The 26287-nt window shown below is 25.2% G+C and overlaps 1 protein-coding gene across 2 annotated transcripts; it reads left to right on the forward strand.

The window, feature by feature from the left end:
- The first annotated feature begins 2313 nt into the window (after positions 1 to 2313).
- LOC112594132 lies at positions 2314 to 24370 on the forward strand. Of its 2 annotated transcripts, XM_025338777.1 has the most exons (12): positions 2314 to 2444; positions 15256 to 15356; positions 15431 to 15498; positions 15577 to 15640; positions 15722 to 15832; positions 16222 to 16727; positions 17548 to 17724; positions 17805 to 17948; positions 19473 to 19736; positions 20300 to 20392; positions 21452 to 21650; positions 24172 to 24370. In XM_025338777.1, exons 3-12 carry the CDS (start codon positions 15445 to 15447, stop codon positions 24303 to 24305), a joined length of 1746 nt encoding a protein of 581 aa, XP_025194562.1. In that variant the 5' UTR covers positions 2314 to 2444; positions 15256 to 15356; positions 15431 to 15444; the 3' UTR covers positions 24306 to 24370. The 2 variants fall into 2 exon arrangements, with proteins under 2 accessions (XP_025194562.1, XP_025194563.1); XM_025338778.1 differs by lacking the exon at positions 15256 to 15356.
- The last annotated feature ends 1917 nt before the right edge of the window (positions 24371 to 26287 follow it).

Below are 26287 nucleotides of genomic sequence, written 5' to 3' on the forward strand. Positions count from 1 at the left end.
AATATTTTCCTTGATTGGTTTTAATATTTTTGCAGTAACTAAATAATATTAACCGTAGAATATAAATACTAAACATTTTTCACTATCAAGGAATCTTTATAATATATATTATGACTTTATATACACAATGACATTTTCATAATATTTAAAATAAGTTAAAGTTATTTATACCACTAACTTATACACACCATTCTATGGTACGTCGATATTATCTTATATATTTTCATTTCAGTTATATACAATATTTTTGACAAAAAATTAATTTTTCATCATACAAAAACACCGGTACACTCAAAAAGTTGAAATTATACATAGAAGCGAATTCCCGGCAATATTTTAATAATGATGACTTGCTTTTCATACCCAAACCAATAATGTCCATGTATAAAATTTATTTTTATTTCCTGCATATTATTCAATAGATATAGAAAATGTATCGTATATTACAAGTATTTAAAGAATATAATACATCCCGTGATCTATGCATTAGACGTGTACCCATCATATTAAAAAAATATTGTTACTTTGACCTATAGAATGGAATTATGAGCTGAAGTGAAAACAATTTTTTTTTAAATTATATGCAATAATATTATAATTGTATAATAATTAATTTTATAAGGTAAAATTGGTCCATTCGTATAACTTTCATTTTATTACTATAATGTTTATTCCTATTGGATAATCTTTTCAAACTCTAGTTTCTCACAGTCACCTAATTTTATTTATAAAGTTTCATTGCAACATAGAATTTCATAATTTAATTTCCAAAGGTATATAATATATATTATATGTATGGTTTAATCTAGATTATTTTAATGTACACATATAAAAAATAAAGAAATATTTAAGGAGGGAAGTTTAAATGTGAATACGTGCAGCTATATTTTTTTAATGTGTAAAAATAAATTTAGGATATAATTAAATAAACTATTATTATAAACCATTTTCTTCAAAATTTGATGCACCGAATATACCATAAAATTTGTAATTACGCCGATAATAACATCGTTCAATTGACAATTATTAGACAGAATTACAACAAATTAAAAAAATATATATTTAAATAGATAATAACAATAGATAGTTTATTATATACATTATACATATTACATTCTGATGTATTTGATATCGTAAAAACTTGGGCATCAAAATTAAAATATATTTTCCACATAAATGACTAAAAATTAGGAAGTGAAGAATTCATTGGAAAATAGTCGTGGAAAATAATCAAAATAATAAAAACATAACGAAGAAAAGGCAATTCCCTCCAATAATAATAATTTTAAATAGACTCCCTTAATAAAATATAGATAAATTGGTGCTTTTTAAGACAGCGATGGTATTAATTTAATTAATATACTTTTTCAGTCATTTTTCAAAATCCATTATTCTAAACGAGGCATATTTGTCTGCACTTTTGATATTTGTATAGTTGTTTTCATATAATTTTCAGTTACATGTTTATTTTTTCAATTCATATGAATACATTTTGAATTCAACGTTACATTTTTTAATGCATTTATTTATTTTTTTAATTAATTTAAATGTCAACGAAGTATAATTTAAATGAAATAAAAATTATAAAAATTATGTTAAAATTGTTGTATAATAATTTATGAAGATACACCCATGATTCATGAAGTCGAAGTTAACTGATGTTTATAGAATTTAATATTTATGTTAAATTGCTTACACTTAGTGTACTTATATTATGATATAACTGAGTATAATTTTTTGATTAATTGTTTTTTTCTTCTTAATTTTGCCTATAAAATAATGGTTTAGATTTTTTATTATATTTTATTCTTGTTATACCTAGTATACCTACTCATTAAAATCATAATTATTTGATACGTACATTTTTATAAAATAAACACTCATAAATATATTTCTTTTTTGTGATAATCGATAGTGTTTCGAATAATAATATGCTGTATTGGGATTTGATGAAACCTGTACGATTTTACTTGAAATCTGACGATGAATCGCGATTGTACGTTGTTTTTCCCTGTTCATACAAATTTATTGTTCATTATAAATTATTAACATTAACATTACATTTAAAAAAAATGTTAATTATTGTTATGTATTATTATTTATTTAACTGGTTGTAAAACCTACGCAATATACTTACTATACCTAGCAATGACAATGGATAAAAGGTTTAACAACTATTTGCTTTTCATATATTATATAGAGAAATACTTGAAAAATGAAAGTCCTTATACCACTCCATAATAACATCTCTTAAGAGATGGCTATATAAAAACAGACGTCTGCGAATTGGATCCTACCAATTGTGAAGGTGAATGCAAAGGAGAACATTGTTTTTCAACAATAATATTGTGTTTAATGACTTATTTTTAAGTTTATTTAACATTTTTTAAATAGTGTTTGTGCTCATCAGAATTACAGTTGCTTCTAACAGTTTCTAAAATAAGGTAAGTAAAAAATTAAAAAAAAAAAATCAATTGATGTTTTCATTAAAGCCGTGTATTATACGAGAAACAAGATATTTAAAAAAAAATTATTTGTTGACTGAATATTTTAAATAAACCACCATGTCACTTCGAACTTAGATTTTGAATACCATACTCGACCAAATACGTATTTTGAGAACCATATAAATACAAGGTATATACATATTATTACTTAAGTAAAAATTCTCTAAATTTTAAATGTTCGATGTTATATCAAAATAGTTGTATTAAAGGGATTATTTTTTTTACTCAAATGCAATATAACTAAAATTATTTCTTGGTCATAACGTGCTATACATTCCTAGTCAGTCAAAAAATATTTCACCCATCTATAGGTGTTTAAGATACAAATTCGATGTTTTATATTATATTAAGTTCATCCAGAGCAAAGCATCTATAATACATTTCTTAACAACTTAGATTGCATCGTAGAATTTATATACTTAGAAAATATTTACTTTACTTATAAACAAAAACTATAATAGTAGGTTTGAATTAAACTATTTTTATAAATATTAAATATTTTTGAAAATAAAAAATGTAACACATATTCTTATACATTATTAAACACAAAAATTTGCCAATATTCCCTTCAATACCACTTATTTTTATTTTAATCTCTTATAATATTCTGAAAAAATGAATAATCTATAAAATATTATACGTATAATATTTATATTGTAATTTATTTAAATATTTTTTCTTTAGCCTCGTCTAACATTTTAAATTTAAGCATTATACCTTAAAATAAAATTCACCCTTTAGAACTGACAGATTTAGATACTTAAACTTTAAAATACCAAAATATTTATATTTATTTTTTGGTAGTCGTCAAAAACAAAAAAAAAAATTCGTTGATACATATCAGCCCAATATTATTTAAAATAAATATTGTAAAAATGCAACATTATTGTTTAAAATTCTAGAAATGATTTAAAAAATCAACGAAATGTATAAACAAAATAAAATAATTAATCATTTTTGGATAAACTTAATTCCACTCAAAATACAGCTGTTAATACCTACTATAATTTACTATTATCACATTATAATTAAAAACAGTGATATAATTCAATTTTTTTCTAATACAGTAGAGTCCCGCTAATCCGGTCATCGCTAATCCGGACATCCGGATAATCCGGACAATGTATGTTTCGTATTTAGTACTCATGTATAATATATATATAATTGGGAATACCCATAATTAAGATATTATCGTTTCGATTATATATTGTGATTTGTGATATTTTTAAAACAAAAAAATATCACGGAGTTTTTCAAGTCTTAATACAAATAAAAATAATAATGTTATCTAATGTAAAATTGTAAATCAATAAATTTTGAATTCGTATAAACATGAGGTGTTTTTTGACAGCATATTTATTGTGTTATTATTTATAGTGTTTATTAATTAGTAAGTTAAAAAAAAACGTCATTTCGTTTAATCCGGATTTTCGATAATCCGGAGAGAGTCCGGTCCCATCTAGTCCGGATTAACGGGACTTTACTGTACAATAATAAATATTTTTCAATTTTTTGAAAATTACTGATTACTAAATTAAACTGATTTATTAAAATGTAATATAAAACAAAATTATGATTTTCATTTAAATGTTCTAATTTCTAAATATTGTTTATTTTTTTGTATTTACACAACCAAAATTAAGAAAAAATACTAAATTCATTATTTTATATTTCTTAATCCAAATGTAAACTTTAAATTCTTCCAATAATTTAAAACAACAATTTTTATTTATTAATTATATTACAGATAAAAAATCATAAATGTGATTGACTGAATTTTTTTTATTAAATAATTAAATAATAATAACAAGGATGAAATAAATTTTAATTCAATTAAAATTCACCATTATATCAAACCTCTATTTAATAAAATATAATATGAGAAATTAAATAGTCTTGTTAAATTATAACATTATATATATATAAGTATAATTTTTAATATGAGATTTTAATTGAGTCAAACTTCATAAAATTCATCAGTACATTAAGTAAAAGATACAGATATTAAGTTTAACAAAATAATGCTAAATTCTGACAATGTAATTATTAACAGGCCTTAAATGCTCAGGGTTATTATCAATCGATTTTTAGTTAATAAGTGTAAGAATAGTCAAGCCAGTTAAACTTTAGTGTTTTACATAAATCATTTTTTCTATAATAATATTGATTACAATTTTTAACACAAAATTGCTTAATACATAGTTTTAATGAAGTTATTTAATAAACTGTATAGATATTTAGAAAAATGTTCGAACGATTTTAAAAGTAGTTTTCAATGAATTTCTGAATTTTAGAACATTTAAATGTTTTTGATTTTTTGCTTGATTACATAATATCAATTATTAAAAATTTAATGAATCAATAATGATCACTTGAACATTGGATCATTAAATTGTAATGAATAGTTTTTTATGCAATTCAGCATTCTTAATACACAATTGAACATTTAAAGAAGATGAATACTTACGTAATTTCAAAATTATTTACCATTAAATAATAACATTACTGTTAGACAGAGTTATATAAATATTATTTATTATCATTATCTAGCTATAACGAGTCTTTGTAATTTAAAAAAAGCAATCAAGATTGAATAAAAAAATAATGTCTATAAATTTAGAAAATTATGCTTATGTTTTTTTAGCTCTAAAAAACAATAAATCCTGCCTTCTATTAAAAAAAAAAAACATAGATTACCTAATTTTATGAAATAAAAGTATACAACAAAAACATGATAATAAAATTATCAGACTATAATTTTTATTATTGATTTAAAAGCAGGAAAATATAATTTTTAAATTATATATATCATAATTACGTATGTTTTATCCACCATGAAATTAATTCAATCACAGCTTACAGTAGTATTGCTACTACTTACTATACAAAGTATAATATTATTTAAAATTCAAGTTTAATATGCTAATTTATTCGTTATTAATAATAACTAAAATAATAAATAGTATTTTATAATTCAATAAATATATTATTGAGATTTCCAATAATTTGGATACCTATTTTTATATATGTATAGTATTCATCTATTTAAATTGTTTGCTATAAAAATTAATTAAAGATAAGAAATAAATAATACTGGTAAAAAAGGGAAAAAATGCTTGGATTTAATCTATTTTTAACCCATAGAAATTTATAAAATTGAACCAATTATATATTATCATTTTACTTCTTACAATATTTATTTTTTTAGTTTTGATTAAATACAAAGTTATATAAGTATATAATTAAAGTGATTAACTGCACATAACGTATACACTTGCAAATTATAATTGAATAAGATTATAGGTATAATATAATAAGTTATAATACTTTGTTTTGACAAAGACTTACAAAATATGCTGGAAAACGTTCCACAGAATTTTTATTTATTTTATTATCTATTCATATTTTTTTAAGACGTATAAATTGTAAATCAAAGGTTTGTTTTGTACCTTTTCCTACAGAATATGATTTAACTTCGTCTCAATTTAATTAAAAACGATTCTGATAAACTGACCAATGATTGATACTCGGTATACAATTTTGTAGTCATTATTGTTTTTTAGTGCAATAATACAATCAATTGTATACTTATAAAATAATACATAAATTATTAATGTATATTAATAACTAAATTATAATTTTTTTGTTACGAATTGTACTTATAAATGATTTCTGTTTTCACGGGAGTAAGTTATTTGATAATTTTAAGACATAACAAAAAAATGATGAACAATTATTTTATTAAAAAAAAATTGCTCGTTACCTCAAAATATGAATATTTGTTAAATTGATATAATAACAATACGTTCATACCTCGAAGCGTATTACGAATTGCGTTAAGAAGTCACACGCCTTCTAAAACGCAAGAACTTTGACGTTTATATCTACTACTTTGATATTCTTTTGCTTTTACCGTCGTGAATAGAAACGTTCTCGATTATCGGTTTTTTTTTTTTTCTATTGTTCTCTGCGTACGGAGACTGCAAATATTATAATAAAACTGTTATGTTATTATGTGAACGGTACACAACATTAATATTTGGTATTATTATCGTTAACAAGTTTACAACAACGACTGAACATTTTACACCGATCGGTGAGAGAAAATCGCAGAATTTTGACATCTCCTATGATAATAACGTTGCGCCCCATAACACATGAAACATATTGCCGCTCACTTATCATCGAGTCGTGCGTTGTAGTAGTAGTAGTAGTAGAAATAGTAGTTGTAGGAGACTTTCCCCCCGACAAAAGGTCGGCGTAAAAGTTCAACAAGCGTTTCAAAGGAACGGATCAACGATGACACAAAAATAACCCCATCGAAATCGCCGTGGGATATTCTGCGCCCGCGCACGACTTGCCGTGCCATCATCATCGGGTTTAATTCCGCGTCACAATTAATAGTCGAATCATCGATCGATCGGTTTTCCTGTATTACGAGTATACTCGGCCATTGCTGCAGGCTATGCATATAGATGGATACGACGGTAAATCGATTATTGTCGAGTATGTAGTCCTACATAATATTGTATCCACATGTCTTCGAGTTACGAGTCGTCGTTGACCTTGATATGTGTGCGACCTGACCGTTGAAAACACTGCAGACTCATGGATTTTGTATGATCCTTATATGATTATAATAGTATTAATAAAACTACTCGATGTGTAAGACAGTTTATAGAGCGTACTGCAATGATTACTGTTCTCCTAGATGGTTTCGCGTGTTTGCCGCAAGCAAACATTGTCGGCGAATTTTCTAAAAAACGCGTCGCTCATCGCTCATCTATTCGTATGCAAATCTGACAAAAATGGCCGGATCACGATCACCTGAAAATTAAATACTCCGAGTTGATGACAAATCAAAAAGAATAAATATGACTATAATATGTACACATCACAGCCGCATGTAATATTATATTATAACGTATACCTTTATACTTACCTCGTAATATAATATAAAGCTACTTGAGTATGAAGTTCTTTTCCGTCGTCGGTCGGCCGGAAATCAAAACGTTACGAAATAACCATCATCACGGCGTAATTGGTCCCGGCGGATCGTGATAATCTGTGAAGACACTTTCACGGAACGACGACGAATGACCTTTTTAAGGGGAGGGGAGGGTCAGGTAACTTATGCATTTTCACTTTTTTCTTTGCTTTACTTACCCACGTGCAACAAAACAAACGCGCCGCTATACGATGTGTATATTGTACATATGCGGCAAAACAGTATAATGTGAATTTATTTATATAATTTATTAAGTATGTATGTAGGTACTATATACACGAGAATATGCAGTTGTGTGTTTTCCATGCGAGATTAAATTTTAATAATATTTGCATAATAACAGAAACGGATAATTTCATCGGTGTATTATTTAAATAATAATATGCAAAAATCGTCTGAAATGAAACAAATTGTAGATGAACTTTTGTTTGGTTACAATTTTCTATTAAACGTGATTGAAGATACGTTAAAATAATTTTTTTATTTGTGTATGTGTATAAATAATTATTATTATTTTTCAAATCGATACTATCAATGTACAAGGAATAAGCTTTTATAGTATAAAATTATTATTTGATTATTGTAGTGTTGTTTTTTAATTATTATAAAATCAAATTTCAATTTAAAATCATAGTTAAATATACGATCGCATTGATACAGATGTGCATCCTTATACTTATTTAATTTTTTTTTTCGATACATCGTATTTTCAAGCTATTCAATCATTAAAATTTTCAGATAAAATAATAATATCATACATATTAAACCTACAAATAAATCATTGTTGTAACAGTTTTTTGAGGATAATTCTTATTTTGGAAATCATTTTACGGTTTGGTATTTCTGTAAAGTGTAGACTAACTGGGACAAAACAAATCAAATTTAATATCGAGTGCATTGGTCATTAGTGTTCTACAGATATAACACAAGCACTTACAGAATTATTTTGTTTATTTTTCCTACAGTGTACTATAATTATGCACGCACATCTTGCCAAAATATCTCATTAATTTACATAATAATATTTATTAAAGATATAATAATATTACGTCTCTTAATAGAGGGATTTCATATTAGCTGCAGTGTAAATGTATTCTTGCAGGGGAAATGTTGGTATAATTCTCACAGCCAAATTATGAAACGTGTTAGGTTTTATTATTAAAATGACCTACAAACTAAATTATAATTTCGAGACTATAGTAAACATTGTAGATGTGATGCGCAAGTCGAATAGTTTTAAGTATTGTTCATAAACACATTTAAAAATAAATTCTCATATCATTGCAAATGTAATTTTGGACTTATTACATAAAATAAATAGATAATATTTTATAATGATATACTTTTACTAAAAATATGATAATATAATAACAACATTACAAAAATGAATTAATTAAACTTTTGTGAATAAAATTATTTCATATTTAATTCTATGTGCTTTTTTTTATATAATATAACATATAAATAAGGCTTAAACTTTTTGAAGTATTTGAAGTACACATTACTTTAATATGGTTATTTTTTTTACAATTTAAGCTCAAAAATGTATTTTAAAATATAATCTAATAGCTAATAACTAGGGCGTAGGTTCAAATATTTTGTACATCTAGAAAAATGCAAAAAAATATGATTTATAAAACATTAAAAATATTATATTAGGTACTTAAATGGATAATCTTAAATATTTTTTTACATGATTTTAAACAAAAATGTATATATATTATTATTAAATTTACGTACTTGGGTGTTATTGCAATTGATTAATGCTAGTTGTAAATAAAATGTCGTATCTAATTATGTACATCAGACCATTATGCTACTACTGAAGTTTTTGTCTGATATAGATAAGTTAAAAACATAATTATTTAAATTGTAATAACATGTAATACATTGCTACATTAATGTATCAATAAAAAATTTAAAAAAAACATAATTCGTGATAATATCTAAAAATAATATTATAAAATAAAATAAATAACAAGTAACTATTTAATTATTATTTTTTTTTTTCTTTGGAATAGCATATAGTCATTTTTATTGAACTTAATCCGATTTTATAAAACTTACTAAATATGTATTAAAATAAAACGCAAATAAAGTTTCGTTTTGAAGTTCTTTGATGTGTGAAAAGGGTTTTATGCTTGAAAAGCAATGTCTTGAAACATTTAAAAAAATACAGTTTGCTTTTGAATCTGGCAATGCTAATAAGTAATAATACATTAGACTTTTTCATTGCAAATCAATAAATATATAAAATATGTTTTAAAGTTTGAATTAAATGTGATAGTTTGTCAATATTGAATATTTTGAAGTACCTACACTACAAAATAAATACTTCTATTAAATTAATTTTATATTTTACATGTATATTTCCATGGAATCGAATTTTAATTTAACTTTAATCTTAATTAAAAAAAAAAATGTGTATATGTAAGAACTTAAGGCTCTCAAAATAAATCCATATCTACAATATCAATAATTCAAGGTAACTTAAACTTCGGGAATATTAAAACTATTGAGAATTCATTCGGATAAACGAAATATATTTGCATGCTAATAATTTTATAGTAGTTATTTTTGAGAATCCGAAGATTTTGTGTAAAAAATAATTGGATAGTTTAAATGAAAATAAACATATATTTATTTTATTCTTCTGAATTTTCTTGAATTTTTATAGTAGCAAAAATCTCTTTAAACTTTTTTTAACATTTATTGTTCAATGAGAATGTGACACTCGATTTTCGTGGTACGGTTTATTATGAGAATATCTGTAAAAGTAGCTACTACTCCACGCATAGTGTTTATTATGTAGCTACGTAAGTAAGTGTTATTATTATTTATAACCCAAGACTGTATTGCATAGAGGCACGTGTTATTTTGAGAAATGAAAAAATATTATTCTAATTCACTAGCATTTTTAATCATTGTACAAGAACGTATAAGGTACGTAAAAAAAATAATACAATAAAAAAAAAAAAAACATTAGGAAACGCTTTTGGGTTTTTTTTCTGGCCATTCGATTCATTTCTCACGGAAAAAACGCAAAAGGCATGCACACGATAAAGCTAATTTATTCGGTCAAGATCAGTCCCGCGTTTATTTGTTCAGTAAATACATGATGTAGGTACTCTAAGCTCGAATGGTAGTTTACATTTCGTCACGTCGTGGCGCATAATATTCGGCATATTATATAGTTACGAATAATTCCGCGTTTTACAGCCAACGCGCATGTGTATGTGGGTGTGTGTGCACGCGCGCTCGCTCGCGGACACAGTTAAATAACTTGTTACACGTCTGATTGCTATATTGTTGTTCTGAAAATATTCCGAATACGAAAAACGTAAGATAAAAACACGAGAAATTAAAAATAGGTTTATTAAATAACAATAAACCAGAGCATCCAGTAATTAAATGGCTTTACACCGTACGCAAATAAGTCTCACGGTTTTTCACCCCTCCTTTCTTGCAGTGTTTATTATGTTATTATACATTATGTTACGCGGCAGGATTAGTCGAATGAAAAATAGGTAGGTATACTATTTTAATATATGTATATTATGGTGTCTTGTTTAATTATAAATTATAGTGATCCTACGAAAATGCAAGTGATATAACGAGTAAATTATATCACATTCATATACATTACGATTACACATTTACAACCATATAAATTATTACAACTGTAGTAAGTATACACACGTTATTATTATTATCATTGTATACAATATACGTGTGAATAGAATGTACCTCGTAAAATATATAGGTAACGTTAAAATTTCATCAAACATGATGAATGTTACACTGTGGGTCAACGAAAGAACTTAAAACATTTTGTATAACTTCCTTACATTGTTATAATAATATAACAAATAACTATTTATATTTACGACAAACTATAAGCTCCAAAAAGATCTAAAACACTTAACTATGAAGATAATAAACATTTTAAAATTTTGAATTATGACAATGTGTTTTATTATTTTTTGCTATGATGCCAAAAATATTCTTTTATGACTGAAATTATGTGACGTTAATTTTTTATTTAGATTTTCTAATGTTTTATTTATTCTTGACTCTGGTAGAATCTTTTATGATGATTTATGAACAAAATTGGTTTTCGAAATCGTAATACGAGTATTCTTCATCAGACATCAATTGTAATATAGTCTGTACCATTATGCATCTAGAAATAAAGTGTATTATCCTTGAATCAATACTCAATAGATAAACATTAGAGTATATATAAATATAATTTATAAATATGTACTAAGTTAAATAAATTACATTAAAGTATTTTGAATTTTAAAAATTTTACTTTCTATTATAACTATTTAAAAAAATTTACCTTGAAGTATAAATATAAAATCTAGCTAGTATCTTTTCGAAATTATTCATATCTTTTATCTAGAAGTAAACATTGACATATCTTGTGATTTAAAATGTCGAGATACTTTTTTCAAATATCTTTTTCATCCCTGAACATGTGCTATGAATTATTATAGTAACTGCTTTAAAATGTACATGTATTATTTTTAAATTTTTTTATTTTAATTTATGAAAGTAATTATAATTGTTCATTAAAATATATTTGTAAAATATTTAAAACCTTTATTTTTGCAATTTATGTACCTACATCAATTGAAAATATACAGTCATAATAATTCATTATTAAATATAATTAATTATTATATTATAAATGCCCCAAAAAAATAACAAAATTAAAATAATTAATTTAATAAGTCAATACTTTATGGTAAAATTGGTTATAAAAATTTATCAACACACAAACTATTATCTTAATTTCAAATATTTTTTCTTGCGGTATTTTAATATAATCAATGTATTGTAATCCATCATATATTTTTATGACAGCAAATTTCCTTTGTCTCCATGGTGTTTTTCTAAATATAAAATAAAACAATTAATAATATCAATACACACTAATAACATATAAAGATCTCATATTTAGAATACCAAATGAATGTATGTGATTATTTTACAAAAAATCTTTTGGAAAATTAAAAAAGCTAAATAGCAATTTAAAAATTATTATAAATAAAAAATATATCATATTATTACCTATTATTATGTAATATTTATAATAATATTCGACGTATTATACAAGTGTATTTTTATTTAATTTTAAAATATAAATATTAAACGCATTCTATAATTATTTATCATATATTATTAGAGATACTATAACGATGTAAAAATATATGACTGTAAAGTAAATTAATAATATGTAATTACTAATTACTTAAACTACCTAAATAATATTATTAAAGATAAAATAATATAAAAATGATAAAAATTAAAAACTAAATTAAATATTTTTATGAAAATAAGTTAAACGAAATGTATAATAATATAAGTATAATAGATCATATTATTCATATTAGAACATATTATTTCTCAACTCACAAATTTCAATAAATCATATTCGTGTATACTGTCTTTGCCTTATATTTATAATCTAAACATATATATATATATATATATAAACAATATGCATATGTATTTAAAATGAACAAAATTGAAAAATTATGTATTTATAATTTTATTATTATATTTTTGAAAATATTCTTTAAAACGAATATTAGCATAGGTAAAATTCACTCATGAGCAACTATATCACATTTATTAAACTAGTAAAATTACCGTGAGAACAAAATGGACTTTTAGGGTTTTTTTTTCTAAACTGACAGCATACAGAGGTTAGATAATGTGCGTTTTTTTTTATCGGCATAACTCTGTTGGTATAATTTGCATTGATATCTCCCAAGAGAAATACCAAGCCACAATGTATAGGTACATAATATAAGCCTAGAAGGAATAAAATTAAGTTGAAATGCTAATGAATGACCTCACGATAAAGAAAAAGCATTACTAATAACTGTGGTTATTCGCATTACAATGATGATCCTAAATGCAAAAAATATTCCTCATCTTAATAAAAAAAATAAACGATGTAATGAGTATCCTTCTGATAATGATCTACAATCACGCGTAGGACTTTTTAACATTCCTTTCTATGTACCTAATATTTTTATACCGAAAACCGTCGTGAAATAATCAAATAATAATAATCTCCTCGGGATATATAAGTTTTTATTTCTAAAGGTTCTTGCAGTAATATTATAAAGCGAAGTTAAATAATTGATATAATCCAATTAAAACAAATATTTTATCAAAACTCGGGCAAACATAATTTCAAACAATAGTTAATTTAGTATTTTAAACACAATCATAAATATTATATACTTTTTTTTATACAAATATTTTATAATTAAATATAAAATTTTATTAATTAAATATTTTGAATAATTTACATAATTACTTAATATAAAATTCAACAGTTATTTAGTTTTAGACTCAATCTTAGTTTAATTCATTCATAATAAAACGTAACTAATGAAATTAAAATTAAAAATAATTAGTTAATTTAGGTATTTTAAGAAAATAATATTTTTATAAATTTATAAATTATGCGTTGTAATTTACGAATATGTTTAACGATTCTTATTGAATATTTAAAAATAAGATGATATAATATAAATGTAAAACGTATAGATATCATGAGTCTCGTTTATTTAAAAAAGTACCTAATTTAAATTTAATCACTTGTTTTCAAATACTTTTTTAATTTATCAGTCTTTTATAAAAACAAAAATAAAACTATATAAGGTAGTACATAAACTTTTTTGTTAAACCTTCATTTATTCGTCAGCTATAATAAATATATAAATGTTTTCTATCGAGTAACAATACTCTAACAATCGACTTTAGTGAATAGTATATTATAATAAAAAGTAGTATTAAATAAAATTACAATATTTCAAAACATAACTTATTAAGAAGTACCTATATGTAATATGCATAAACTCCGTAGTATCCAATAAGAAATAAATTACTTTCAACTATAAACTCATTAAAAATTTTTTCTTATTCAAAAAAAAAAAAATGCTTTCATACTCTATATTTTGATTATACTAAAATTAAAACTTATAAGATTAAATATAAATATTTTTGATCATGATTTAATAACCAGAAAAAAAACTATTATTTAATTTAAAATATTTAAAAACATTATTGATTCTGGTATTTTAAACAACAAACTAAACAAAAATAAAGATTTATATACGATACACGATAAATTATCACAAGTAAATATTTTTTTTTTATGTAGAAGTTAATTATTTTAATGAAACTTGATAAGCTTGTAAAAAACGGTTGGTAAGCAAGTAAAATTTTAAACCTGACAAATCTGGTTTTAATTTTACAATAGGTGGTTAGTTAATAAACGATAGTTGAAATTAAATTACCTGCATAAGTTTTTTTTTGTTTGGATGTATTCCAAAATTGTTGTAAGTACCTACATTTTCTTTGTTAGATGTGAAAAAAAAATCTAATACTTTAGAAACTTTCATACATATCTATAATTAACAACGTAGAATCTCGCACAGTGGTATTTATGGTAAATATTCATGAAATTATTATTATTATTCCTTGAGTGTCTACAATACATCGGCTCCCACGGGCTCTTAACCCATTCTCTTTCTTCCAAATTCCAATTTATTTTCTAATAATAATCTTGTTATTACTGCTACTATTATAATAAAATATATTATTGGCGTTAGTCTCGTTTTAAATATTTTTCGTTAAAGAAAAGTATTGAACCACGTTTTTTTTTTGTTTTTTACTATTAATCTTTAAAAAACGAATTCTTAAAAAAACCAGGTGAAAGGAGTACAGATAATCCATCAAATTCAGATAAAAACGTCGGTAACTCGAGTTCCCACTCTAACCTCCTGAAAAATTCGATTTATATTATATTATTGGTAACTATTTTTATATATGTATACTTCCAATACGCATAAAGATCATTAATTCATACATATATGTATCTTTATAGATCGATCTCTCACAATGACCCGTCATTGGGCGACGAGCTTGTTAATCATCGCGCAGATATATAATGCAGTAAGAGAAACTGAGTGACACCACTTAAAATAATAATAGTTAACATTATTACTATAATATAACGTAATTGTCTTTCAGGCATTGGGCGTAAAATATGATCAAGCTCTATTTGTCAAAACCGATGACATAAGAAAAGCAAGAGGTGAATACTCTACAAAGTGAAAAGTGCAATTTACGTATTATCCATTATTAATATATTTAATTTGACTTGTCCACATTTTAGAAATACACACGAAAGTAGCCCAAATAGCTCCAAACCCTATGGACCAAACGGTAGACCATATACTCACATGGCTGCAAACAAGATACCAAAATCAACAGAACCAGCGTTCGGGTAATATCATAAAAGTTACCTATTGAATTACTTTAATAGGCTGAATAATGCTAAATAATTAAATAGACTCTCATTTTGGCATTATATATTATATACACGTAAAGAATGTGAACAAATCGTATTAAATTATCCAACTCTAATCTTTATACCTATGACTTATGTATTGCAATGGTCTAAATGAATCTTAAATTTAAATTCATAAAACAATGAACTATCGTTCGATGTATACATAATTATTATATTGAAATCATACGTTGATTGATTTTCGATTTTCACTTGACCGTATTAATGTATTATTTTATACGACACTTAAAAGTTAATATATTTTGAACTATACTATACTAATTAAGTGAAGTTTCATTGTGATAACGATTTGACTATGTTTTTAGCTCGCCAGAACAATATCGAACAGCGTCCTCGTCCATTTGGAGTCTCTCCTGCTCAATCGGACTTCCGGGGTTATCTACCTCCGCAACCGTCACCAAAACCGGAGTTCATCATACCAACAACCTCATCCCAATACCAGCCCACCGCCACTTCGTCTGCAGCCATAAACCCATTCTTTGGACAGACTCTCGAACCCAGTCAGTCTGTACCACCTTCAGAGGATACGCCACCACAGCCTCAGGCACCGATTGCTGGCTCTGAAATACAACCCTCATTGTCACCAGACGCTTCACCACAAACACCGGGCTTCGTGGACGTACCGACTAGTTTTCAGGTCATTAATCCATCGTTGCAACCAGAATTGGAAAACCCACAAAACTTACAATTCAACACCAACGATATTATACACCCCCCACACATACACGAGATGAACGTGCAGTGTTCAAAAGACATGATGACCATCAATGTCGAATTTAACAAACCGTACTATGGCATTATTTACTCAAAGGTTGGTATAGTTGTTCTTTATAGGTATGTCAAAATGATATCATCCAATTTAATTCCGACAAAAAAACTTTTCTTTCTCGAAATATACTCTAAGACCTAAGTCGTCCTTGAGATCTAATGATATTAAAGTCTGCGCTCTTTTTTCCAGCCAGCTTTTAAAAATGTAAGAAATTAATATCATTATGAATTGATAAAAATGATTAATAAGTTGTTATGATGACATTATATATTTGCTTCTCACTCAAATAGTAACACATAGTTTATTTTTTAGTTTATGACTGACACAATGACGTATTTAGAAACTTTCTATGACGTGTCAGAGTATCTCTAGATAATAAAAAATATGTATTCTTTAAATTTATAATAAGTAAAAATTATTGTACTTTAGTAATTTAAATTTAAAATTTTAAAATTTATAAATATTTTTTTTTTTAAGACGTTTATCTACTAGTAGCTACTAACTTGATAATATCATTCAATAGTTAGTATTGATATTTTTATCATCTATAACGATATTTCAATTAATTAAGATTTTTTTGTCAAAAATACAACATTCTTCATTTTCTATATTATACAAATTTACACCATTCCGGAAAATCACCTTATCATGCCATTGGCTACTGTACTGGTAGAATAATTATTATTTATTGAGTAATGTATAGACTATAGAGTCCGTAGGTACATAGCGTTCGATGGGTCGTCCAGCGCATGTAAATTCCTAGTAAATCCGTCTACCCACCAGTATAAAATATAGAACGCTTTAACATGTCATTATTATACTTGGTCTCTGCTGATAAATACATAATTATTGTTCCACGCAGGGGTTCTACAACTCACCAGAGTGCAGATATGTGAACCCGAATTCCGGCCAGACGAAATATTCCTTCAGAGTGATGTTGAACTCTTGCGGGACACGTTTCGTCGATGAATTCTCTTCGGGTAAACAGTCATACTTAGAAAACGTATTGGTCGTGCAAAACGAACCGGGTATACAAGAAGTAAGTCCCAGTCGTTGTGTTTTCGTACACTTATATATATATAAGTGGTTATACACTCATGATCATGACAATTCGTTTAGGTCTGGGATGTCATACGTAGTGTCAGATGTCTGTGGGAAGGTAATTTAAACAAAGCTCTGTCTATCGCGTTGAATATTGGTATGTTGAACCAGGAAGTGGTAACATTCAGCGGAGATACAGCAACTGCCCGACTGGATATCCAAGTAACAGCGATTATATTATTATTTTAATCATATTTTTCAATAACAAAAATAATATAATGCCTATAGCTAACGAAAGCCAAGCAATTTATTGTGTTTTCCAAACGTAATATTTTCAGATAAATAATGTGTTTTCCATTAGATAATTACAAAACGAGCAAGTGTGAAGCTAAATGTTTTTGAATTAAATAATTAAATCAATAACATGATAATAATATGTTTATAATAACATGATTAACTTAAAAATTCTTTGGGTTATTCTCTATAACTCAATGAAATTATTAAAATAAAATTTAATTTAAACAAGAAGATTCATTAAAAAATCTAACACGTGATTAATTTTTGAGAAAAAAAAATCATTAACTTAAATTGACGTATACTAATAATTATATGTCAAACCACCATTTGTTCATTAATATTATGTTAAATTTTAATTATTAATTCAAACTTTATCATGGTTGCTTTTATTATTATTTTTAAATTTGTTCATTTCAATCAAAAACTCAACTCCTACGTGTTTTAATAAAACTAATCTAATCATTAATAATATATTTTCTACAGCACAATCTTAAATTTAAATTGAATAATATATTTAAAAATCATGTTCGATTTTCGTTGTGAAAGTGATGTGCAATGAAATTTATGAAATTCACAATACAATTGCATAATATATTTTTAATACAGTTTCCCGATGGGTATCTATATTATGTATGATATATCTGAAAACAAAGTAGGATTCTACTTGTTAATAATTATCACTACAGTATAATAGAAAGTATTGTTTAAAAAGTATTTTTTTTTTATATAGTAGATACTTAAGAAAAACCAATTATAAAAAGTATATGCTTTTACTTACAAAAATAAATATTATTTATATTTTTATTAATACAATTATTTAATCTTTTGTTTAAATTATCGTCATATTATGTAATGTAAAAAGTAAAATTGCCTATAACAGTGATGAGTAAAACGATAAAAAAAAATGTAAAATAGGTAGCTTAAAAACATTAATAAATGTTAAATTAATTAACAAATTAGTTGCTTAATGTAGATTTTATTAAACATAAGCTAGTGGTTTGTATATATCATAATATGATACGTGACATTAAAAACAGACTTTACATGAAATAGGAACTGTTACTGTTAATTACTATTATCAAACGGTTTTATTAGGTATTAAAATAATAATAAAAATGATTATTATTATTTTATTATATTTATTTTTTTAATGTTTTGATTCGAATATTAAGTAGATATAGTTGCAGTATACTTTTTTTCTGAATGCTTTTTATTATTTTTAGCCATTACTTTTTATACCAATATACTTTTTTATGATTATTTTTTTTCTAAATTCTTATAATACTATAATATATGCACAAAATACTATAGTATATTACTATAGTTTACCAATACCCTTATTTTATTTTATTATTTATTTATTTATTTATTTTTTTTTTTTTTTTTGAGGAAAGTGTTGTATTTTAACTTTTTCTTTACTAACACTATCGACAACGCGTGTTTTTGCAGGCCGGCAAAGGACCATTCGCCCCGATCGCTAATGGTCTGGTAAAAATTGGCGAGACTATGACGTTGGTTGTGACGGTGGATGGTGACCCCGGATTTAACGTTTTAGTTAGAGAATGTGTGGCCCGTGATAACAACCCAGAGTCAGGCAATCAACTGCAACTGACCGACGCCCAAGGGTGCGTCGCGAAACCCAAACTTTTCGGCAGCTTCCAAACAACAACGAACCCGGCTACCGGATCGTTGATAGCCTACGCTTATTTCCAAGTATGTACCTTTATAATATATAGTAAACATAAATTGTATTGTACCATGTTAAATTATTAAATAATATATACTATTAATTGTATTCATTTGATATCCTAGAAAGGGAATAACTATGAATAGTATATAAACACGAAAACTTTCAGGTGTTTCTTGGTATTTTCTAGAATAATAAAATAGTGCCCGGAGAATTTTATTAATTTAGGATGATAATTTGTAATACATTTTAATTTTTTAGTAATGCACTTCTATACTAATTATAATGATTATAGTATATAGGACATATCTCATATAATATAATATTGTAAATTTTCATGAAAAAAAATCACCCATAGAAATAAAATGTTTTATATTATTTAAATTCTATTTTATCGATTCCTAACCGTTAAAAAAACATGCGTTCACAATTTAGCTAAAAGTTATAAACAATATTTTTGGCTTCAACCGTCGCCCTGTTACTATATATTAACATCGATGATATATTAATTGAATCCTATGATTGATACCTATATAATTTGCAAGTTATGTTTAGTTTGTCGAATGCTATTATTATTAATACTTTATAGGCATTCAAATTTCCGGACGTCATGGACCTGTTGATCGAGTGCAACGTCGAACTATGCAAATTCAACTGTCAGCCGTGTTCGGAAACTAATCAAGTGCGTATAATACGTAATACAATGATCATAATTTTTCAATAATGCACAAACTCAACAATAATTAATATTATAATACTTGTCGATTTTTTTGAAGTAGCGAAAGTAATTCATCAAATTATAATAACACTACAACTGTTAATATTTATTGAGCTCAATATTTCCAACGCGAATCGCTTAGTAGACAGCTTTGAGTATATTGGGTAATCGACGATTAAAATGACTTTTAAATTTATTATGATATTTTTACGCGTTCAACAAAATACATGGATTGAATTGTTTGGAATATGCATTTATTCGGTGCAGGTTAATCACTATTTTAATGTTATATGGTATTGTTTATCGCACGACAACCGTCATAGAAACGTCCGGAGAAAATAAATCTAACGAAACCGCGTGTAAAAATCGGAATATAATGTTATGTATTGTGCTCACGTATAGAACCGCCGGATAAACGCTCACCTGACATACGCATACATTATAATTATATATCGTGCGGTGTGATATGCGCAATTGCATAGTATTATAGAAAAGAAGGTACCTACCAGATTGTTTAAACTGTAATTTACATAATTATATCATCGTTAATAATTATAACCTATGTATAATAATAATATATATTCATTATACCGACGGTGCAGATGTCCACCAGACTGGTTCCGGTTGTTTTGGCGATTCCGCGAAAGATTGAAAACGATCCCACGTGTAAAACGCAGAACATATCAATCAAAACGTCGTTATTTTAATATTATACACTGCACAATAATAATCGCCGGTAATCGAGAGATAATATTATGCTGGTTATGTTTTGTTTTAATTTTTTTTTTCACCAATTTCTCCGTTCTCCCGCGAAATATTTATTTCTTTTTTTATTATTATTATTATTTACAGTTTATTAAATAATTTTTCTTACACACAATAATGTCTATTTATAAACAAAACACTGCACGGCTGCAGTGAGCACGATCGGCTGCTGGCTGCCTGGCTAGGCTTTCACTCGTGGATGTCACAGGTCACGATCACGCGCATATAGTAATAATAACAATAATAATTGTTCCACAGAAAATCGATCCCGGTCGTAAAAGACGAGACGTGTACAATATTGCGACGAATGGTTCGACAATCAATACGTCCGACGATATTGCGGATTCCATGATGTTGGTCGGCCGCGTACACGTATACTCGCCCGACGACCTACTAGCCGACAATTTCAATCAGACCGCCACCGACGTATTCGATCCGCTTCAAGCATTCACGAAGGGTAATAACTGAAAACAAAACGACGACGACAATAATGATAATGATGATAATAGTATAAAACAATAATATTATTAATAATAATAATATCGACAACATAATACAATACAATAGCGGTATTATATAGGCACCTCCAGGTAGTGTGTGATATCATTCTGTCGTTAAGTGCGATAATTAAAACTTTGTCGTCCTTTTACATTGTCATAGCGTAGTAGATTATACATTTATCATATTATGATGATATTATAATGTATGACCATAATTTTACGCTCCCAGATAAAAATAGTCGACAACAGTACTGAGAAAATAACTGTTGCAATGAAACAAAACCGTTTATTTGGTATTTTATTTTTTATTTTTTTTTTAATTAAAATAACTTTCCGTTATTATTATAACAACGCAAACGGCAACGTTTGATATTATTTGGTATATCATAGCAGCGAAAACGACTCTTTGATGAAGTTCTATAGTTGATCGACAATTTTATTATTGTAACTAAAAAACATGAAATACACTTTCATACAATATGACATTAACAAATAATGTAGGTACATTGGAAAGGTTTAACATTTATTATTTATATTATAATAATGTATATTTATATATGAATGGCTTCTAAAACACTTTTAAAATCTATTTGTTAACTTAACTATGCATACGCCTTGATATGTGATGATGTTAACTTACCTATCACCTAGTAATCATTATGGTAGTTGATAAAATCACTTAGCAAATAACTAATCAAACTTAAACATCGTCGTCCAGTACCTTTCAAGGAGGAATAACCTTTGTTACTATACAAGGAAGTGTTATGCTGTGTTCAGTGATGTATTGCTAAAATAAACCGTGTGTAGGTATACGCCTTATTCACGTAAATATATTTAATGGAGAGATCCAGGTATAGGGTCCAAACAAATTTTTCTCACTCCGCTCCAACTATAACTTTTATTTTTCTTAACAATATACTACATTAAAAACAATAAATTATTTTATCAATTAATATTTTAATACTAAAAATAGTTTACATTTTAAACAAAAAATTTAAAACGTAAATTTTTTATACACATTACAATAATATTGTGATACCACAAAAAAAAAGTGTTATACAATCAACAATCAACTATCGAGATATCGTAGTTGCAAGGTTATTGATGTATTATACTTATCTACAACCATGATATGATACTTGATATATTATTTAAAATTTCTATACAGAATATACAGTAGATACGGCCGTATACCCCCGTATCATTAATTTGTCATAAGCCATACGCCATGGATACAAATAGCGTATTAGGTATACGTCGTATACCTCCGTATACCCCCCAGTGCACCACTTGTGTTCAAAGTTGAAAGCAGAATCTATAATTTATAAGACGTAATATTTCGTATTGTGTTATTAATTAACTATTTGGCCATCCACATAATCACTAATTTAAAAGATCCAGACGATTTCAAATAATCATTTAAAAATTCAGATATATAGCCATGGAACGATAATTAAAATATGAAACTACATTCACAAATAAATCAATTTTTAACAGTAAATAAACTTGTATAATAATATATTATTTAACATTATTTTTTACTTAAAAATGTATTTATTTTATGATATGTAGTATTTATTGAATAACCATCAATCTTGTTTATAAAGTAGGCGTTAAGTGTTATATTTATAAAATCAACAATATTAACTTTCACTTAAAACATAATTAAAATACGAAATAATATATTACGCGAATCTATAAAGAAGATAACGACTTATATGGTAGTGAATTTTTATAAATGAAAAAAAAATAGGAAACGTGTACCTAATCGGTATTTTTAATTCTCGTCTAATTAATATTAAAAATTAATTATGTTTATTTTTTAATTTGAATGCGTAAGTATCACATAAACACCTATAAGTATTACATACAAGCATTATTCTATTTATAGTATAGTTAAAATTATAATATATAAATAACATATTCATACCTTATATAGTTGTTGATAGCATAAGAAAGTTATTTTTTTATTTTTTCTGAAGTGTTACATCTTCTTTAAAATATATTTTTAATTTAATATAAACTACTATACGCTTTTGATGAAACATTTTTTTTCCTTTTTAATACTCACTTTACTGTTAAATATAGATTTAGAATAAATAAAAAAAAAATCATAATTTGATTATGCAATCCTAACTATCTAACTACATTAAAGCTACCTACCTAAGATTATTTTTTTCTTCTAACGATAATATAATAATAATAAAATCTTTACTTTATAGGTATGTTTACGGTTTTAATTGTACATACAGTTCAGATATATCGTTAGTTTTTATTTTATTATAATATTATAACATAATATTTTAGTATCTAGTTTCATATTACACTTTAGCAGTATATAATATCGATTTAACATAATATAACTTATGAATATATACGTTTACACTCAATTTTACATCAACAAACACACTTAATATTATGACATTTATAATATTTTTGTGTAAAATAAATTAACTCTAAATTGTAATCTGTTTGCAGGCGATAGAACTCTATGCATCTCATCAAAAAAGTTTTACATGACGTATTCGTTTATGATCGCAGTGACATTAATATCGAGTGCAATGAGCATGGTCTTATGGATTCGATTACAACGCAAGATCTATAAAGATTAAAAAATCACTGTAAATATAGAAAATATGTTTTAAATGATTTTTTTCGAGATCAGATTTTATCATGTTTATTTAAACTTGTTACTTGAAAAATATATGTGAACGTCTGTACAGAAAATAATTTTCAATTGCTTTATATTAGTAATGATAAATCATTTAAAACAGTTATTATAAAATTTTTTAAAGTGTATAATGTATTTATAAATTTTATAAATAAAATATGTGCTACTTTTTTACATTTTTTTACAATTTTTTTTAAACATTTTGACAATAAATACAAATTTAGAACTTTTATATATTTGTAAATTATATTACACTAGAATATTATCTAAACTATATATTTAGCACTTAATTTCTAATTTTATAATATAAACTATAGATATAATGAAATGTACATAATATTAAGAATTTTTGTATGCGTAATGTGTATGAATTTTATAAGTAAAATAAACTCACATTTAAAATAATTATTAAATTGTTTTATAAAATGTATTCAAAGTATATTGTTTTTATTAACTGTTTAATGCACAAAAATATTTGTGTATGATGATATAGTTATAGTTATAGTTTATGATAGTTTGTGCAGTAAAATGGAACAGTTCCTTTATATAAGTAGGTACCCATAACAATCTTCTAATTCAAACACAATATTATGTCTATTGAATTCTTCAAACGCAACACATCGTGAAATTATGCATGTATAATATATATACTGTACATATAATGGTCGTGCTATGAATAAGAAGATGATTAATGATTAACAGTGTTGAAGACTTCAAATTAAAAAAATATTTTTTTGCAATTAATTTTTTTTATTATTATTATTTCATGTCTATCTTAAAAAATTTTTGACAAAAGAGTTGAATAAAATCCCCTCCATGTCACATTTCTAAAAAACAGTATTAACTCAATGTTAATTACGGTATTCAGTATGCAAATAAATATTAAGATTGAATATTTTAGAGATCTTAAAGTTTTAGAGTTTCTATCTATAGGTACAAATTTAAAATAAAGAAATGTTATTACGTGTAGTGTAAATCAATCACCAAAATTAAATCAATCAATATGACATTTCAACATTTGACATTTGAATAAATGATTTGACGCCCATAAAAATAATCAAACATATTTCAAAAAATCTTCAACCAATTAATATTGATTTGTCATGCCCTATAAGTCATTATTATATTTTATTAAATAATCAAAAAAATCAACTCAACTGTTTTTAAATAAAATTCAAGTAATAAGTGGCGAAAATACATTTTCTTGGGAAGAAATCAGAATTAAACGTTGGTATATTTTTCTTGATGAATAGTTAGTAGTAAAATTATATTTTCTTAAAAGGTTATAAAATTAATAACGCGTAATATTCATTCTTATAATAGGTACGTTAATTGATAATAATTGATTGAGTAATTAAAATAAAAGTAACATATAAACAGATTTATATCATAAATGAGGTAGAAGTTCTTCTAATGCTAAAGGTTAAATGGAAAAAAAAAATTTTATTAATATTTGTCCACATAAAATATAAAAATACTTTAATACTACATCCTTAAATACAACATTTAATTATTTTCGAAATTTCCTTAAAATATAAATTTTAATACTAGTAAGAAAATATAATAACAGTATAAATATATTTATATACACTGTAGTCATGAATATTTTTTTAATCGAATAAAAATTAATTTATTAGAAGTACAGTTAATAAATGTAATTTGATTAAATTTTAATAATATTTATTATTTATTAAAAATTTAAGACTATGACTTAAATTAATTGACGAACATAATGTAGTAATCGACTCTGATAGAGCTTTAAATATTATATTACGTTAAATCTTAATCTCCCTAAAAATTATATCAACTCTCATGTCAAATAGGGACATTATAAGTTATGATTTAGTGAGTAAAGCAAAACAATATATTGCAGATTTCAAATATTTATGGAAACTCTTTCGAAGTTTACTTTTCAAGTGGTAA

The sequence above is a fragment of the Melanaphis sacchari genome, unplaced genomic scaffold, assembly GCF_002803265.2.
Source record: "Melanaphis sacchari strain LSU unplaced genomic scaffold, SCAv2.0 Contig221_pilon_pilon, whole genome shotgun sequence".
NCBI classification, from domain to species: domain Eukaryota; kingdom Metazoa; phylum Arthropoda; class Insecta; order Hemiptera; family Aphididae; genus Melanaphis; species Melanaphis sacchari.

Bases quoted from the DNA above. Each gene is read 5' to 3' on its own strand.
- LOC112594132 (XM_025338777.1), top strand. From the start codon at position 15,445: ATGACCCGTCATTGGGCGACGAGCTTGTTAATCATCGCGCAGATATAT. The intron at 15,833-16,221 runs GTAATATCATAA...CTATGTTTTTAG, and splicing joins TCAACAGAACCAGCGTTCGG to CTCGCCAGAACAATATCGAA. The intron at 16,728-17,547 runs GTTGGTATAGTT...TGTTCCACGCAG, and splicing joins ATGGCATTATTTACTCAAAG to GGGTTCTACAACTCACCAGA.